At 32.2% G+C, this 17,220-nt stretch overlaps 6 protein-coding genes across 7 annotated transcripts; 3 read left to right on the top strand and 3 right to left on the bottom strand.

Annotated features, from left to right (window-relative positions):
• Positions 1 to 676: 676 nt before the first annotated feature.
• LOC116771803 (putative E3 ubiquitin-protein ligase UNKL) lies at positions 677 to 8,208 on the bottom strand. Its single transcript, XM_032663782.2, has 6 exons — positions 7,806 to 8,208; positions 7,492 to 7,701; positions 6,527 to 6,810; positions 6,287 to 6,387; positions 5,973 to 6,210; positions 677 to 5,886 (listed from the first exon to the last, which is right to left on the bottom strand). Exons 1-6 carry the CDS (start codon positions 7,862 to 7,864, stop codon positions 4,790 to 4,792), a joined length of 1,989 nt encoding a protein of 662 aa, XP_032519673.1. The 5' UTR covers positions 7,865 to 8,208; the 3' UTR covers positions 677 to 4,789.
• A 423-nt stretch (positions 8,209 to 8,631) lies between these two features.
• Positions 8,632 to 9,885, top strand: LOC116775124 (histone H3.3A). Its single transcript, XM_032667948.2, has 3 exons — positions 8,632 to 8,828; positions 8,956 to 9,243; positions 9,332 to 9,885. Exons 2-3 carry the CDS (start codon positions 8,962 to 8,964, stop codon positions 9,458 to 9,460), a joined length of 411 nt encoding a protein of 136 aa, XP_032523839.1. The 5' UTR covers positions 8,632 to 8,828; positions 8,956 to 8,961; the 3' UTR covers positions 9,461 to 9,885.
• Positions 9,886 to 10,213: 328 nt separating this feature from the next.
• LOC116776228 (uncharacterized) lies at positions 10,214 to 13,085 on the bottom strand. Of its 2 annotated transcripts, none has more exons than XM_061521157.1 (2): positions 12,939 to 13,085; positions 10,214 to 10,654 (listed from the first exon to the last, which is right to left on the bottom strand). In XM_061521157.1, the coding sequence occupies exons 1-2, from the start codon at positions 12,986 to 12,988 to the stop codon at positions 10,273 to 10,275; spliced, it is 432 nt and encodes a 143-aa protein (XP_061377141.1). In that variant the 5' UTR covers positions 12,989 to 13,085; the 3' UTR covers positions 10,214 to 10,272. The 2 variants fall into 2 exon arrangements, with proteins under 2 accessions (XP_061377141.1, XP_032525262.1); XM_032669371.2 differs by lacking the exon at positions 12,939 to 13,085 and adding an exon at positions 10,939 to 11,113.
• LOC116776220 (uncharacterized) lies at positions 11,432 to 12,678 on the top strand. The gene is made up of 4 exons (XM_032669360.2): positions 11,432 to 11,789; positions 11,862 to 12,064; positions 12,150 to 12,415; positions 12,534 to 12,678. The coding sequence occupies exons 1-4, from the start codon at positions 11,708 to 11,710 to the stop codon at positions 12,586 to 12,588; spliced, it is 606 nt and encodes a 201-aa protein (XP_032525251.2). The 5' UTR covers positions 11,432 to 11,707; the 3' UTR covers positions 12,589 to 12,678.
• A 26-nt stretch (positions 13,086 to 13,111) lies between the features above and the next one.
• LOC116775439 (UPF0193 protein EVG1 homolog) lies at positions 13,112 to 14,946 on the top strand. The gene is made up of 6 exons (XM_032668344.2): positions 13,112 to 13,248; positions 13,434 to 13,568; positions 13,629 to 13,809; positions 14,042 to 14,199; positions 14,278 to 14,502; positions 14,588 to 14,946. Exons 2-6 carry the CDS (start codon positions 13,445 to 13,447, stop codon positions 14,722 to 14,724), a joined length of 825 nt encoding a protein of 274 aa, XP_032524235.2. The 5' UTR covers positions 13,112 to 13,248; positions 13,434 to 13,444; the 3' UTR covers positions 14,725 to 14,946.
• On the bottom strand, positions 14,931 to 16,916 carry LOC116775429 (ATP-dependent DNA helicase Q1-like). Its single transcript, XM_032668332.2, has one exon. It carries the CDS (start codon positions 16,839 to 16,841, stop codon positions 14,949 to 14,951), a length of 1,893 nt encoding a protein of 630 aa, XP_032524223.1. The 5' UTR covers positions 16,842 to 16,916; the 3' UTR covers positions 14,931 to 14,948.
• Between the last annotated feature and the right edge of the window lie 304 nt (positions 16,917 to 17,220).

Below are 17,220 nucleotides of genomic sequence, written 5' to 3'. Positions count from 1 at the left end.
AGTAAAAAAGACGCAAGTTGCAACCACTTAGTTTAAATAAAAACTTAGGTAACTACGAAAATTACTTATTAACATTAATTCATTAACAAGATGAAATGTCCGAAGGACAAATATAATTTTATCATAGCCATATCCTTAGCTCCCCACTACAAGGTTGTTAATATTTGTGTTAACAGATTTTAAATGATTTAAAGAATGTGACAACATTATTGCAATTTAAAACTGATATGACGATGGAGGAACAAGCGAAAGAGAGCTTATAAGACGTGACTGGAGATTTTCAACTTAAATACAATATAAATAGTTGAGACATTCCTTTAGGACTGCGGGATTGCAGTTTTTATGTACTCACATGGAATAAGAGTGACGTTGTTGCATAAGCAACATTTATATACAATTTGCAACATAATTTGTTATATCCATAGTCATTTAAGAACTTGCAATATTTTTTTTTTATATACTACTTGCAATATCGGAGTCTTTTTTTCAAGTTAAATTGCATATTTTATTTGTTACTCTTATTTTTGTTGAAATAACGCAAAAAAATTGAGAGAGTGATAGTTGTAAAATTTATAATAAAATAGCAAACAAAAAATATTTAATTAAAGACAATGGCTATAGATTTCCTTTCTCTCATTAGATTAACTAAAAAAAGGTTATATAAATAAAACAATCATTTTATTGAATGGAATTTAAAATTTATTAAACCTACCTACCTATAATATTATAATCATCTCTGTTACATGTTCATATCACATGGATTTGAAATTGTTTATAAAATACCTACTATGAAAATTACTAAGCTTGAATATAGAATAATAAATAAAAAAATGAAAAAAAAAAACAATTTCATTTGATCTTCCGAGTTAAAAACTCATTAGTCATTTTAAACATTTAATTATAACAATAATAATTTAAAAAAATTTGTTGGACCTACCTACCTAAGGATTAAATAATTAAAAATTATATTTAAGAAAAAAAAAATATTTAAAAAGGAGTAATTATTATGCTTACACAATTTAAAAAAGATAAACAAAAATTGGTCCTAATTTAAAAAAAAATGCTAGCATAAAATACCGTCTATATAACTTGTGTTTGTAATGTTGGCATTAGTGTTATGTATTGCAATGATATAAAAAAACCAACTTTAACCACAGCACACCTGTAAAATTAATATAATACGTAAAAATATTAAAACATTGATACCATAGACAAATTTATAATGTTTTAACATGATGTTATATAATTGATAATATTTTTGTGCAATATAATTATTTGACTTTTATTGTTAATCGACCTGTTTGATACGGGATGTTCAGATAATAATGATGTTCAAAATAATCTTTTTGACCAATTTCTTTCAGGGAGAGAATATTCAAGTCATTTAATCATACAATTTCTTACTTTTCTTGAAATATACACTCTATTTATTACCACATTAGTCAGTTTTAATAAAAAAATGAATATTGTGAATAAAAAAAAATTGGTAATATTTATATTTTTCTCTCATCATTATCTGATTATCCTATACAGCATGCACATTTTTAGTGTCACCTTCAAACATTAATTTTTTTGACAAACGCTCAATAAATTTTATCAATTACTATATCAAAATCCAAATAAAAAATGTACATTGAATAGTATCGCAAATAAAATAATAATCTGTGACAAAGTGGAAATCTTATACACGATTTATATTATCTGTCAGTTGGACTCAGGGGCATAGCTACCATAGTATCAGCTGTATCAACGGTTATAGACCTCGTAACTGCAGTTTAAACCATATGACGGGATATTTATATTTTTTTATGCCAACCCCAATAATATTAAATTTCAAGTGAATTTTTAATTTGCTGGGCTAGGGATCCTTTTGTCACCAAGGAACTGATGGTTTGAGATGGTCTCTCCAACGAAAATTTGATACATAGCTAATAAGAGGTAACTTACGCCCCTAGTTAGATTGATGCACATGATTTTCACTCAATATAGTCTCCATGTGATAAAGATTCTATACAAAAATAAACGTGACTCTACTACACATCTAATTTTAGAAATACAAACACTAGCAAGCTACAATAGGCGATGGCAACACAGAACATTTTGTTTCCATCACACTCGCCTTATCTAAACTTCACACGACAAATGCTTATTCGATTTTTTTTTTTGTATTAGGCCCACAACAATACGCGAATACTCTTCAATTCCATAAAATTGATCGCAGCCAACTAACTAGTTGTCAGAGTAATAATATCATATAGCCTTCCAATTAAACGAGTTACAGACCTAAAACATACACTCCACAATATAGAATTACTTTCTACATATCAGATGTTGCAACAAATCCAGTGACATGACGTGAAAGCTATCGTTTCCTTTACGTACCATACAAAATGTACCGTATTGACATACAAACACGGCCGTACCTGTTGCAATCCTCGCGTTGACTCTATCAGTGTCATTAATGTATAATAAAGTTTCATTTGCGGCCGATCGCCAATAAATATATATAATATATTTGTAAAGGCGGTTGTGGTTGTATTGCTTTCGATTACTATGCATGTTGAAACTACACTTAAAATATGTCCAATACAATTTGAAAACACTACTTACATCTAGATTTAAACCTAAATCAATTTGTTATTACTATTATAATATACGAATACAAAGAAACTTAAGATTTTTAGGTTTTTGTTTTTTCAAAATATATATAAATACTTTTTAATAGTAGAAAAATTAGAAAATGTCTATAAAATGCGTAAGTTTACAAATGTAGCCTATTATAGAGTATAATTTTTACTTAGATTCATCTACAATATACGAAAAATATAAACCATATCGTATTCGTTAAAAAAAAAAAAAAGCGACCGGGGCGTCGCTACCGGAACAAGCAATTGCAACCATTGTATAATAAAATAAAAAATTATAAATACAAGTTATAACAAGAACTATTCATATTAGTATCAATTGTGACATACCTTTTGAGCATTTGACAACATTTCCCGCCCAAAGTACAAATGTCAAATAGAAGTTTTTGATATCCACACATGCACAGATTACTAAAATCTTACACGAAACAGAATTGTACTTATTGGGAAACGATACCAAATGCCTATTATATAATATAAAAGTCAATCAAATAAAATGCAATCCAACAATAGATATACAAAGAGCCGACAGCCCTCATTAGTGATCAAAGGGAATGTTCAAATGAAATGCGCAATTAAAACAATAAATTTAGACTTCCTTCGCGTCAATAAACTTATGAACGAGATTAGATAATCGATCTATGTATTTGTAAAATGGTTAGAAAAAAAAAACACTCCGAAAGTTATAGCCCTTGTAGGTGAAGCATTAGCATTGGTCCATATGAATAATCGTGTCATATATATAAAGTAATATAAATTGAAGGAAGCATAAACTTTTTTATAATAGATTAGAAAAATGTAAAAAATTAACAACTAACAACTCTTTAATGCTCGATTATTAATATAGTTGCATAAGAGGCTATGTTAATAGAATTTATATAATCATGCAAAAATCTTTTGATTCAAAAACTAAATCTACCTTCTATCGCTGTCGTCTTTTCATCAACATTTATAAAAAAATATTACACGTCAATCTTCCCATTGGGTTGTTATTTTTTTTTTTTAATATTTTATATAAACTGTTGATGAAAAACAAAATCCTATTTTATGCGTAATATAATTTCATTTTCAATATAAGATCTCATAAATAGTGTTACTATGTTATTATATTTTCTGAGAAGAACAACATTCCACTATATGTAATCTATATAAAAGTTACTCGTACATCAAAAGCATATATTTCTGATACAAAACTCCGATTACTATATTAATGCTTTATGTTACATTATTAAAAATATTAATGTCTATAAAAAAATCTATTTCCTATCTGTTTGTCAACTCGTCGTTAGTTTTTCAATATGCTTTGGTGTATAGGTTCCATTGCCACATCTTTAGTTAATATTTAAAAGCTATATTCTATTACAATAATAACAACTTTCATATTTCAGTTACACATTTTAAGTGAATTGTCAAAAATATAGAATAAAAATGTTCACTTTTATATAGATTGTATTTATATAACTGTTTGTATTGATCTAAGGAAAAGGGGGCCTGAAAATTGTCAAGTAAAAATATATGTTCTTTTCCTTCCTTCCTTCCGATAATACAGTTGGACTTAAGCGACAATTTATTTTTTTTATTAAAGTGATAATTATTTTTTTGATATTGGCAGCCCTTTTCGATATATCATATTTTTCAAAAAATTCTCGCTTGACGTTATTATAATATTAAAGATGACAGTGGCAGTTCTTTGAGGATCTTATACCTGACCGTCGATATAATTTATAAATTTACCAGAATAAGTCTCGCTGTTTCACTAACGTTAAATACACTATATATTATTATCAACCAATATTATATCTTAATGTACTCCATATATAAAAATACAAGAAAAGATTTAGCATTTATCATAGCTCAGAATATTTTTAAACTTTTTTGAGAATAAATATGAGTAGAGAGCGAACTATCAAAAGGGAAGCCCGTCGACTGCGACATCGGTAAGCCGATTTAATTAAAATAGATAGTCGTAGAATGGAACACGTTGAAATATACGCGACTTTGAAATACGTTAGAACTTCAGAACAAAATAACTTACAATACAATGCTTGAGTTTCAATAAATTGATTAATTCTACGGAAATATAGCGGCTCTGGGCGTAGTCGACGGGACTCCGCCACACATAACACCACATCACACAAGCTTTCTCACTGATGATGCTGTTGGAGCGGCATCTGGCAGTAGGGGCATTCTTTAGCGGTTGCAGCACAGCCGTCACACAGAACATAATGATTGCAGGGCGCCAGAGTCACGCTGCGCGGTTGTTCCTCGCAGACCATACATTTGGTGGCAGTCTCTAGGTACAGAACCTTTTCTATCTCCTCGAGCTCGCTCCTAGCTTGCGCCTGAAGCGATTTAAGCGCTGTCAGTGGCATTCCGCGCAATTCTCGTCGCGGAGCACGCGCCGCTTCAAGTTCACGCTTAAGTGCCAACGCGTGGGCCAATGCTTCGTCGCGCTGACGCTCCGCTATGACCGCTTTACGTTTAGCTTCCTCCGAGTCACGCTGCCAGGCCTCGCACGCTGAACGAGCCTGAGCAATACGTTCGTCCCATCTAGCGGCTGCGGCACGTGAGGTGGCCACCTCCTCTCGCAGCCGAGACAGCTCACCCGGCGCTGAAGGGGAGGTCGCCCCAAATTCGAACGGCCCCGCGCCGCCTGCACCGAAACTACCAGCTTTTATTGCGTGCGAATTAAATAGACGCTCAGTGTCATTGGTTGCGTAGCGCAGGAACGGTGGCAGTGGTGAACTGGTTGGCGGTGGACTGAACCCGCGGAGAGTCGGCCGCGGCTGAGGGATGTTGACTGGAGCCGAGCCCACGAGTAGGCCTTCACCATCAGACAAGTCGCGATCGAGGGATGCAGCGAAATTCAGGGGATCGTCGAGATGTAGGTCGTCCAGAGCATTGCCGACCACTTCAAAAACGGTTGGATTTGGTTCGAAAGCAGCCCGCGGCGGCCATGAAGGCTGCGGTTTGTCGTGGTCCACCATGGAAGAGGCCATAGGTAGGAGTGTACGAACAGGAGCACGGCCCGCGCTTGAACCGCCTGAAGATGTAGAGGCACATTCGGAACCATCCCCCGAGCCGTTGACATGTGCCGTCACAGGCGAGTGAGGTCTCATCCCACCGAGGACTCCTATATCGTTCTTTTTATCTGACGGCAACGCGGAAGATAAAAGGTCCGCGAGATTTGTTCCACAATCTAAAGGAGCTGTTAGATCGCGAGCTCCACCCAGGTCTTCAGCTGTAGGAAGAATGAAAACTTTTAATGGCATTAATCTACTAAATCTACTATAATATTATAACCACAGTAAAGAATAATAGACTTACGTTCCACATGTGCAAATGCACAAAATAATCCCCTAGGACAGTAGCCGGCCTGCTGTACGTCATTGCATTTTGTCGATTTGTATATCTCGGGATGGAACTGTTGTTCAGTGCGTGTATGACAGTAACCACAAGCATCACCAGCTTCACAATTACTAGGCTCACCCCATTCCTCACCATGTTTAACATTGGGACATGGTGTGCTACGATATTTATATTTCCTTGGAGATCTTCGCTTATCCTACAAGTCATATAAAAATACAATAAAGGTCCAACAATATATATTGCTGTTATTATAAAATCCAAAATATTCCTACCTTACTATTGTGATATTGAGGGCATGCATAACCCTGTCTACATAATCTAGGAGGTCTCTTACAAGGTTCCGTTTTATATGAAGATAGTACATAATTTGTATCTGTAATGAAGAATTTCTTTAAATTTCTTTGTTATGTGTAATGGACAAGAATAACATGTGAAGATGATAATTATTTATATATTAGATATCAAATAAGAAATTATTTAGTGGTGCAAATTTATAGTATTATTTCGCTGACCTTGCCACTTTGGATCTTCATTCATTAGATTTCTTTCTCTATCTAATGCGTTTGGCGCAGCAGCATCTCCGTCCAAGCCATCGGGGTTTTCCAGAGCTTGGAGTTCTCTCATATCTAATACTGGAGGTCGGAGATCTGGGGCGCCGTGTGCGAATGCACAGTGCGCACCATTCTTAGTACAGAGACCCCTAGTATCAGTGTCATGTACGCACATACATGTTTTGTAGTAACGCAAGTGATATCTACGTTCCGTGTCCCCTGCTGTTCTATGCAAGTATGGACATCTATAACAGACATCAACATTCTATTGAACTCTCTTTTAATTTGGACATTATGATTTAATTAACATTTATACAATGAAACTTTTAAGATAACTGTATTATCTTTTGGGTAATTACCTAATTTTGAACATAGATAATTAAAAAAATACTTTCACTTATTATTATTTTTAATATATAATTAAAAAATTAACAACATTCAACTGAAACAAAGTCAAAATACAATTTAAGAAATAACATTCAAATTAAAATTATTCTTCTAGGAGAATTCTCTAAATATAAGCAAACAAAAATTTAAATGTATGTTGAAGAAGAAAAAATTTATGTTCTAAATAGTTTGTTTAAGAAATAAATCATGAGAAATATATAGTTTCAATACATTAAACTGGACTCTATAATGGAAAAGTAGTGATAAGTACCTACTATTTTTTTGAAATCATAACTCAATAAATTGATCATTTCACATTTAAAGCTTTTACTTATATTATCTATATAAATGTTTTTAAATTAATTATTAAATTTTTATATAAGACAATATTTTGTTAACATACAAAGTTTACACAAATTTTAGTTAATCACTTTAAATTTATTCAATCTAAACGCATTATAAAGATTTCCAAAAATGAGAAAACAAAGCCTATACAAGAAAACTTTTAGTAAGACAACAAAGCACAACAAAGTACTCACTCGTCACCATCTTCGCAGATTCCCGAAGTCTCGTTATATTTGGTACAATAGTTGTCGGCGCTATAATTAAACGATCCATCCCTTTTACGAACTGGTCGTCTTCTTCTCTGATTATTAAAATGCCAGTGAAAACATGTAAAGGGTCTATGTTGTGTACATTTATGTTGTAAAAATGACGGGCACTGCTCTACTCTGAATTCCTTTAGATATCTGCGAAACCAAGACGTCGGCATTAACAAATTGCACAATACTGCAACCGGCACTTTTACGACTTCACTTTTTTCAGTATAATATTATTTTAAAGGCATAATTACTTATAATGATTTGGTTTTTCTGTTTGGGCTGTCAACAAAGGCTTAGATTCCGACGGCATCTTGGTGAACTATTATTGCGCCTCTCGCGTCGCGCAGGGCACGCTCACCAATGACCAATTAAAATTCAATATAAGGTCACGTGATACAAAATATTGTCACAATGTTAAAAAGTAAATAATAGATGTGAAATCATTAAATTCTCTCATTACATAAAATACTTTATACACTCAAGTAACCTTGAACTTAAAATAACTTATCTCTTTTCACACATCCAACCAACCAACAAAAAAATGTTTTAAGTAATCATTTTTGACAGAAGTGTCACGTCGTATGTTTTCTATTTGTCTCACCCACTCGTATGATAAATACTTGGTTAAAAACGAAAGAAAAAATGGGTCGGTTTTTTATAAAAGATATAGTGATATATCTTAAAAATAAGTCTCACGAAGAAATATATCACTTATTAATCAACAGTATGGGAGTATATTCTTTAAAAAATAGCTAAAAACAATAGAAATACAAACAATTGAGTTCGCTTAGTACCAATACAGAGGAATGAATTTTAGTTTTATTTTGAATTTCTCAACCAAAGTGTTATTTTTTAAGACTCTTATTCAAAAAGAGGTATACAAAAATATATTCTTACATAACTAAATTTAATAAAATATAGAAATACAATATTCTATTTATTTGTTGTATTAAAAAAATTAATAGTAGTTTTTTTTACTGGCTATATTGGATATATTAGGCAACCAATAGTGATACAGAATCTGAAAAAACAAAATATGTAAGCCAATAGAAATGGCTTCTTTAACACCAATAGCGCACTAAGTATGTGATTGGGGTTAACCAATCCAGTTGCTGAATGAAGGCGTCACTGCTCGCCCGCCGTTCTCTTACCGCCATCTTGAAATAGGTCTGAAGCATATGATCATTGTTGTGTGCTCTCAAAATATCGTTTTTATTACCAAAATATCGGTTTTATTCTCAAAATAAGTGTATTCTTAACAAAATTGTTACAAGGTGCGTATTGAATGTATAGATTTCATTGTGGCTCCATTGTAATGTAAAAATATTCAATACTATAAAGTTTCGCAACACTGGCGTATACTTGTTTATTGTTTGCTTAATATTGATTTTGTATTTTTAGTGAACAATGGCTCGTACCAAGCAGACAGCTCGTAAATCTACGGGAGGTAAAGCTCCCCGAAAACAGCTTGCCACAAAAGCGGCGCGTAAATCAGCTCCCAGTACTGGTGGAGTGAAAAAACCACATCGTTATCGCCCTGGTACCGTGGCCCTTCGAGAAATTCGTCGTTACCAAAAGTCCACTGAATTGTTGATTCGTAAACTGCCGTTCCAGCGTCTCGTAAGAGAAATAGCTCAGGATTTCAAAACTGACCTTCGTTTCCAATCTGCCGCTATTGGTGCATTGCAGGTGGGCATTATTCATTAATAGACGTCTGCATGCTTATTTGGTGCCTTTTATAACTATAGAGTTAACCATTATCTTATTTCATTTTTAGGAAGCCAGTGAAGCCTACCTTGTAGGTCTCTTTGAAGACACCAATTTGTGCGCCATCCACGCCAAGCGTGTAACCATCATGCCTAAAGATATCCAACTGGCCAGACGGATTCGTGGGGAGCGAGCATAAATAATTTACTTTAGGTTACTTTGTCTTAAATTATTTGTAATTCGAATAGACATAATTTCTAAATATCATTTTGATTAATGTCTCAGTTTATTCATCTTATTTTCATCTTAATCATAATTAATTGTAAGGAGGCAGCAGAACTGAATTTTTTATGGATATGTTCTTATTCTGTAAGTTTGTCTATGTTGTGTACGAGATATAACTAGCTCTGCTAGACATCTTCCACCTTTGTATTTGTCAATGTTAAATGAATTTTCTTTTTTATCTTTCATTTCAACATAGAATCTGTCTTAGTGACTTGTGGTGTGTCTAGGTAGTTAAATAGGCAATAACAATACCACATTTTGATTAAATCTGTGTTTGGAGTAAGCTAATACATTAGCAATGTGTAATGATACTTTAATAAATATATTAGGATCCCACAAGTTTTTTTCTTTTTTCCATTGAATTCCACTATGACAATGTTGCTTTAAATATTAAATAACTATTAATGAATACATTTTCATTGGTTTTACCTTATTAACTATGAATCATTAACTTAAGCTATGTAGAATATATAAAATTATTAGGTTGAGTAATTCCATTACCAACACCAAAAAGAGCTTTTTTACCTGCCTTTTTTCCAATGTACCCTCAATAAAAATATATTTTTGGAAAGGATGTAAAATGAAATAATAGGAATATGCTAATATGTTTAACCATTACCGATTCAATAGTATAAAGCAAAAATTTAAGTTAAATAAGTAAAACATAAACCATTCAAATAACTTTATTTAAATACATCACTAATATGAAATAGTAGGTCTTATATTCTATGCAGCTTGTGCTTCCTCAAGTTCGATTTCCCTGAGTCTTCTTTCGATATCTTCTACACTTTTACCATTTTCTTTATTGTATCTGTAACTTTGTAATAATTGCTCTTTCTCCAATCCTTTTATTCGATCATATAGTGTTTTTGTGAATTCCGTATCAACATCATTCTCTTCACGGAGGACACAAAAATATATAAGAAAAGCAGCGACACTGCCCACAACACTGTAAGGTTGGTACCATGGCATAGTTTCTGACTTTTTCTGATAAATTGGTACTGCAAGTTTTCTTTTAGCAGCTTGACTTGTTGAAAATTTTATGGGTTCATTTTCCTTAACACTATCACTGAAATACCTTTTCCATTTGTTAAGTTTACTAGGTCTCCTGTAAATAACATAAATGATCACATACCATACATCAAACCATTCTATCAAGAAAAAAGGATATCAGTACCAAAATATAATTCATAGCTGTCTTTGGCTATTTTTAAAGTTTTGTTTTCTATCGGAGCACATTCGAATTAAATGTATCATGAATTTTATCACCAGAACCACCTTTGTGAAAATTTCACTACGTTAAGACAAAATTATTAAATAATATTAAGCAATACTATATGACATCCATTATAACCTTTTTATAATTTGTATTATCGCAATTAGTCATCTTACCTAAGTACCAGCAGCGCTCGACTCATTGTTTAAAATTATTCTTCAAATTATTTAAAAATATTCACTAAAATTTATTATTTATTACAATCATGTCACGATTTGTTACAGCTGACTTTGACATATGATATTATGTCAATGATCAACAATCTCATACTAAAGTCTCAAATTATCTAACACTTTCCAGCATTCGATAAGAGAATTCTTGTCAATGATATTTTTATTTAGTTAATATAATAAAATTATTAAATAGAACTGATTATATTAATTCGAATGTAGTAATCCAGTTACTTTTTTGAAATATATTGCACTTGAAGAAATTGGTCCGTCCTTCCTTTTCCGGTACACAAATGGAAACTGAGACAGGCAGCTAAATTACTCTAGATAATTGTTTTATAAGATATATTGGTATGTTTGTGAAGTAATTCTGAATATTGATATTGCAATAAACTAAGAATAGAATATATTTATCATTTTTTTGTTTGCCTATGTATCAGTAGAATTATTATCTGGAAAGAAAATGTTCTGATATTTGACCTATATTCATTAAATGTTAAATTGTCTATCTGTGTGGTAAACTCATAATATGAACTTATCTACTGTTGTAAATAATTTAAACATTATTTTAATAAATTTATGATTTGGTTTGACACATAAAAGGCTATTTTTCTATGGGTGGCTTTTATAAAGGGCATGATGTCATAAACCAAGTGTCGATATTGTGTTCTTAAATTAAAAAAAATTTTAGTTGAATTTAAATTATTAGTTTGATATGGATTCTGTCGATAGCACAATTGAAAAAATAAAAAATGACGAAGTTAACAAAGAGCGGTTACTTAAAGAGAAACGAGAATGTAAGCTTCACGTTTTATGAAGTACAAAAATGTATGTTGACTTTATTAAAGTAATCCTATTTTTATCTTCAGTAGAAGCAACAAGAGCTTCTATAAATAAATCTATTCGTGATACTGTAGCGCTAACTGAAAAGTCATCTCTCCAGCAATTGGAACTAACTAGGTCTATTAAGAAACTACGAAAACAGTTACAGATAGAAAAACTTCGACAAAAAAGTGTAACCTCACTGTTAAATACGTCCCTTAAAGAATTAGAAGACTTGCGTCATAAATCTGTAATTATACTAAATATATAAATGAATCTTTAAACTTATTATGAAATTATACTCTGAAAGTAATAATGTGAACAAATATTTACAGAATGTAGGTATTTCCAATGTATGGGACCTACGCTCTTCCTTATGCGCCGAAACTTATACGACATTTAGTTGTTATGATATTTGGGCTTTATTAAAAAAACCAACCCCTACAGATCCTCCTATTTCTCGAATGAGTAATTCATTTAATGAAAGTATTATTACTGATACTGAAAACAGAGTAAAAGCGGCAAATGAGAGGCGTTTAAAAGCGACGGCGGAGCGCGATAGATTGCTACTTGAGCCAGAAAATGGCGTCGAGTTTTTGAGGTTGATTATTATTTTATTATTTTTTGACTGTTATTGTTTTAGTATTTATATTTGTAGCTTCATTAATGTTATTTACCGATGTTATAAGTACAATGTCTCATTTAGTTAATATTTCCAGGATAAAAAATGCATTAAAGTATTCCTTAGAAAGAATAACGGATTTAAAGAAATAAAAGACCACTTGTTTTGAAAAATGAAGTACATATATTGTTATTCCTTTAATTCCACAAGTTACACTTGTAATAAAACATTCAACCAGTAAAGATTTTATGCGTTTATTGATTTTCCTAATACAGTCCTAAACAATATTATTAATATTGAATTGAAAAAATATCGCGGGTTATGATTGGTACCAAAATAGTAACAAACATTGCATTTTTAGTTCTATTCATAATTATCTTTCCTCCTACCAAAAATTATGAATAGATAGATAAATACATGCTACTTTTTAACAAAATGTACAATTTCTATTTACGACTTTGTGTTAATATAACTGTTCCATCCGAACATAACACATACTTACATATTATTCGATGTTAGAGAGATAATAAGAAAAGTATCTATAACAACCATAATAATATAATTTAATTATGATTGATCCTCAAACCGTGTAGCACAGGAACTGTTATTAAAAAATTTCGCAACGGCGGCAACGATGAGTCCCGAATATGACAGGGTTGAAGTATGTACTAACGACAGATTAATGTAGTTTCTCGTTTCTGTTACCAATAAGAAGTTATGATAACTAAAATATCCTTGCAGAAATAACATTTAAGATGTCTTTTTGAAAGTTCGTTTGTTTCGTTGTCTATTAAGAATTTTACTATTATAAGGTAATGCTATAAATACGTATCGTATTTTATTGAATCTTAAATTCTGATAATCTACTGTCACATAAACAGAGTCGCGGGCAAAAGCTAGAATTAAATAGAATTCCTCTTAAATGATATCGCGCATGCGCGTCTAATTTGTTGCCCGGGAAATAACAATACAGATTTTAAACATATTACTTTATTAGTTTTAAACACAATGGAAAAACCTGACAACGATGGATATGTTCATATTAAATGGCCGAGCAAAACAATCCCCCACGGAGGAGTGTTTCACACAAGATCCGTCGAAACCAATAAGACACAGCAGGAATTTCTCAAAGGTATATAATAAAGTTATTTGTCGAAAACGTCAATTAATGTAAAATTTATTTCTGTTCTAGTATTACTCGAGGAATCTAAACTAAGTATTGCCCAGCGTCAGAAAAGCTTATATAACCTAAGACAGCCGGAAATAAAAAAGGAAAAACAGCGTATTATTCAGGAGCCCTTAATAAGACCAAGGACATCTCGACGTAGATCGCTTTCAGCTATCCGAGAATCCGGTGCTCTAGATGTTGACGAGTATGTTTAGTAACTTTTATAATTAAACTCGTCTAGAAAGACAATTAGTAATAAATTTAAGGATATAAAAAATATGTACTATCCAGCGATTTTAAGGAAGTTTGTCACTCCTTAGACCCCAATGATCGAGTTTTATATTTTTTATATTGTAAAGTACATTAAATACCGTTAATTGAAATTAAATAAGTATTTATTTAAGTCACGGAATATTGAAATAAATCGTTGTTGCCAGTTTTCGTCCGTTGAAACGAGGAGAGGATCGTGAAAAATTAAAAAATATTTTGATAAATAAAATGGCATATGGAGACACAGAACAAAAACCGCCAACGCCCCCGCGAATCCCAAAGCCGAAGCTTGAGTTGCCCACCAAAAAAGAACAATGGAATGAATGTAAGAAAAAAATATTAATTACAAATTCATATTCGTAATTAAATAATAAACCCTATCACACCAAAATTATGCTTTAAGTAATCACGCAAATACGAGAACGTGCTGAATGGCTGGCAGAAATGGAAGACTTGGGACAAGGAGCTATACATCGTGATCTCATAAAGGATCAGATAGCTGAACGGATGCGAGCGCTTGACGCTTTAGGCATCGATAGCCAGTGCTCTTCAGCCAGATCCACTGCATCAGGGTTCAGTGTGCTGCCAAGTGAGAGGAGCATACACTCTAACACTAGTTCTATTTCAAGTAAGTTTGATTGTCTTATGTTCTCATAATAAGAATCCATCAACAATATGTACTCTTCATATAATTTATTTATATTGTTTTTCAGAGAAAAGTATGCAACACAAGACTTCAGATAGAAATAAAAAAAAATTGAATCAAAAAGCATTTCGAAAACAAGAAGAAAATGTTTCGGCCTATGGAAAATTATCACCGCTACAATATTCACCCAGAAGAAGAGTTTGAGTGCTTAAAAAAAAGTTGTGCTTTTAATTATTCTAAATTCATATAATGTAAATAAAATTAAGGGTATGGCAGGCTCGCAGGGAATTCAGCAAAGATTTGGAACAAAATGCCTTGGTTTTCAATATTGTTTAAAGCGGAAATTATACATTCCATTTTGTGTAATGAAATAAAAAAAAAAGATATGTGAAATGCCTACAATTTATACCAGAATTTTAAATAAAATTTTAATCATCAATTATGACAGTTTTCAATTTTCTTGTATCATGCTCTTCAGAAATTTTTCTTTTTCTCGATTCTTTGATTTCAGGTTTACCTTCTAAAGATTCATATTCTCTTGGTGCCGGCCTGTCTAAATGAAATTCATAATATTTCCTAACGGGCATTTTCAATTCAAAATTAATATCATTAATGGCTTCCATATTTGGACCTTTTTTTATGTAACTTATTGTTGAATATGCTGTAAAATGAAAGTCTTCTATTAAATAGCCTTGGGTTAGCAGAAATGCTATTACATCTTCACCTACAAGTCTGGAAAAATTTGGTTCTTTGCCTTTATGTCTAAGAGGTACTGGACCTTTCAGATACCAAGCATCAAGTAACTTCTGTGCTGTGAGTTTTGTGTCTTGTTTTTCTGCATTGCTAATAATACTATCCAGAATCTTGCAGTGCATTTCAAGAGATATTTCTTTACTATTTACATTAGGATTAGAACAAACATCACACATCTTATTACAATCTGCATCTCCCCAATCTTCATCAAAATGTTCAGCGATCAATTGCCGTCTACATAATGTTCCATTAAGACAATATTTCACCATGCCATATAAATGATCCAAGCTCCCCACCGAGGAAAACACCATAGTACTAACTTTGAAAACATCTTGCATTCTATACAATGTTACACATTCTGCCCGCAGACCATCTCTTCCAGCTCTACCACTCTCTTGATAATAATTTTCCATAGATTTACTTATTGTATGATGTATAACAAATCTTACATCCGGTTTATCAATTCCCATACCAAAAGCCACTGTAGCTACAATTGCCTGAAGACTTTTCTCATGCCACCTAATATGTACTTTAGACCTTATTTCTGCACTTAAATTTGCATGATAACATGCTATTTTTAAATTCCTCTTCTTCAAACCTTCAGCTATTTCTTCAGAATCTTTAATACTGTTGGTATAGATAATTCCGCTTTCCCCCCTATATCTATATTTTAAGAGCTTCTCAAGTATGGTCAGGCAATCTTCTTGTGATGTAGGTTTTTCTAGTATTTTATAATATAAATTTGGTCTATTGAAAGTTGATTTAATTACTAAGCAGCCAGTTATATTGAGGATCTTTTGAACATCATTCAATACATGAGATGTAGCTGTAGCTGTTAATCCTAAGATAGGAACTCCGGGAAACATATTAGACAGTATTCCTAAATACTTATAATCAGGTCTGAAGTCATGTCCCCATTGGGAACAGCAATGAACTTCATCTATAGCAATTCTCTGCAGTCTACCTTCAGCATGACATTTTTGAAGTGCTGACATGAATCTCTTACTCTTCGCAAGTCTCTCAGGAGTTACATACAACAGTTTGACCTCTGTGTTTTTATCTTTAAGAACATTTAGTGTTGCTGTAGTCTCTGCTTTAGAACTGGTGCTTGTCATAAGTTTCGCCGGTATATTTTTATTTGTTAAGGATCTCACTTGATCTTCCATCAAAGAAACTAGAGGAGATATTACAATAGTAATACCTGGCTTTATTAGAGCTGGCAGTTGATAGCAAAGACTTTTACCAGCGCCGGTAGGCATCACAACTAAGGCATGTTGCCGAGACAAAGTTGAATTGATAGCGCTAAGTTGTTTAGGTCGAAAATCATCAATTTTAAAAATATTAATTAGAGTATTTTTTACATCATTAGACCATTCATAAGAACTACCACCCCAGTCAACACTAGCTAAAGTATCTGATTTTAGTTTACTAATCGTTTTCTTTAAAGATGTTTTCTTTTCGTGAAGCTTCCGTTGTTCATTCTTCCACTTATTTATTTCTGTTTCGACCTTGACTAGCTGCTTATCTACATCTTTTATTTCATTTTCCAACTGTTGTATCGTTTTCATTATGGACTACAATGTTTTATATATACAACTCGATATTTATTTTAAGTACAACAACAATGAAGTTGGTTTAGGAGTTTAAACTTTAAATGTCATAATTTAAATATCGTTGGTAAATGGCAACACATGTTAGTTCAAGCTAAATATTACTCAAAAGGACTCGTATCCAGAGTTGTAAAAACATTTACAAGCAAAATATTAATGCGTATTAAAACTGACAAATTCTTAATGATAAAGTTAAACATCTCGAACTTATCTTGGAAGAATTTAGGTTGAAGTAAACAAAATCTAGACCAGTACACGTTTTCAGATTTTAACATGAGAGTTTTAGGGAGTTTTATTATAATCGTTTGATAGTATAACTGTAATTTGTTGAAAAGGC

Source organism: Danaus plexippus, chromosome 8 (genome assembly GCF_018135715.1).
Source record: "Danaus plexippus chromosome 8, MEX_DaPlex, whole genome shotgun sequence".
NCBI classification, from domain to species: Eukaryota; Metazoa; Arthropoda; class Insecta; order Lepidoptera; family Nymphalidae; genus Danaus; species Danaus plexippus.
This window is presented reverse-complemented; position numbering and strand designations above follow the sequence as displayed.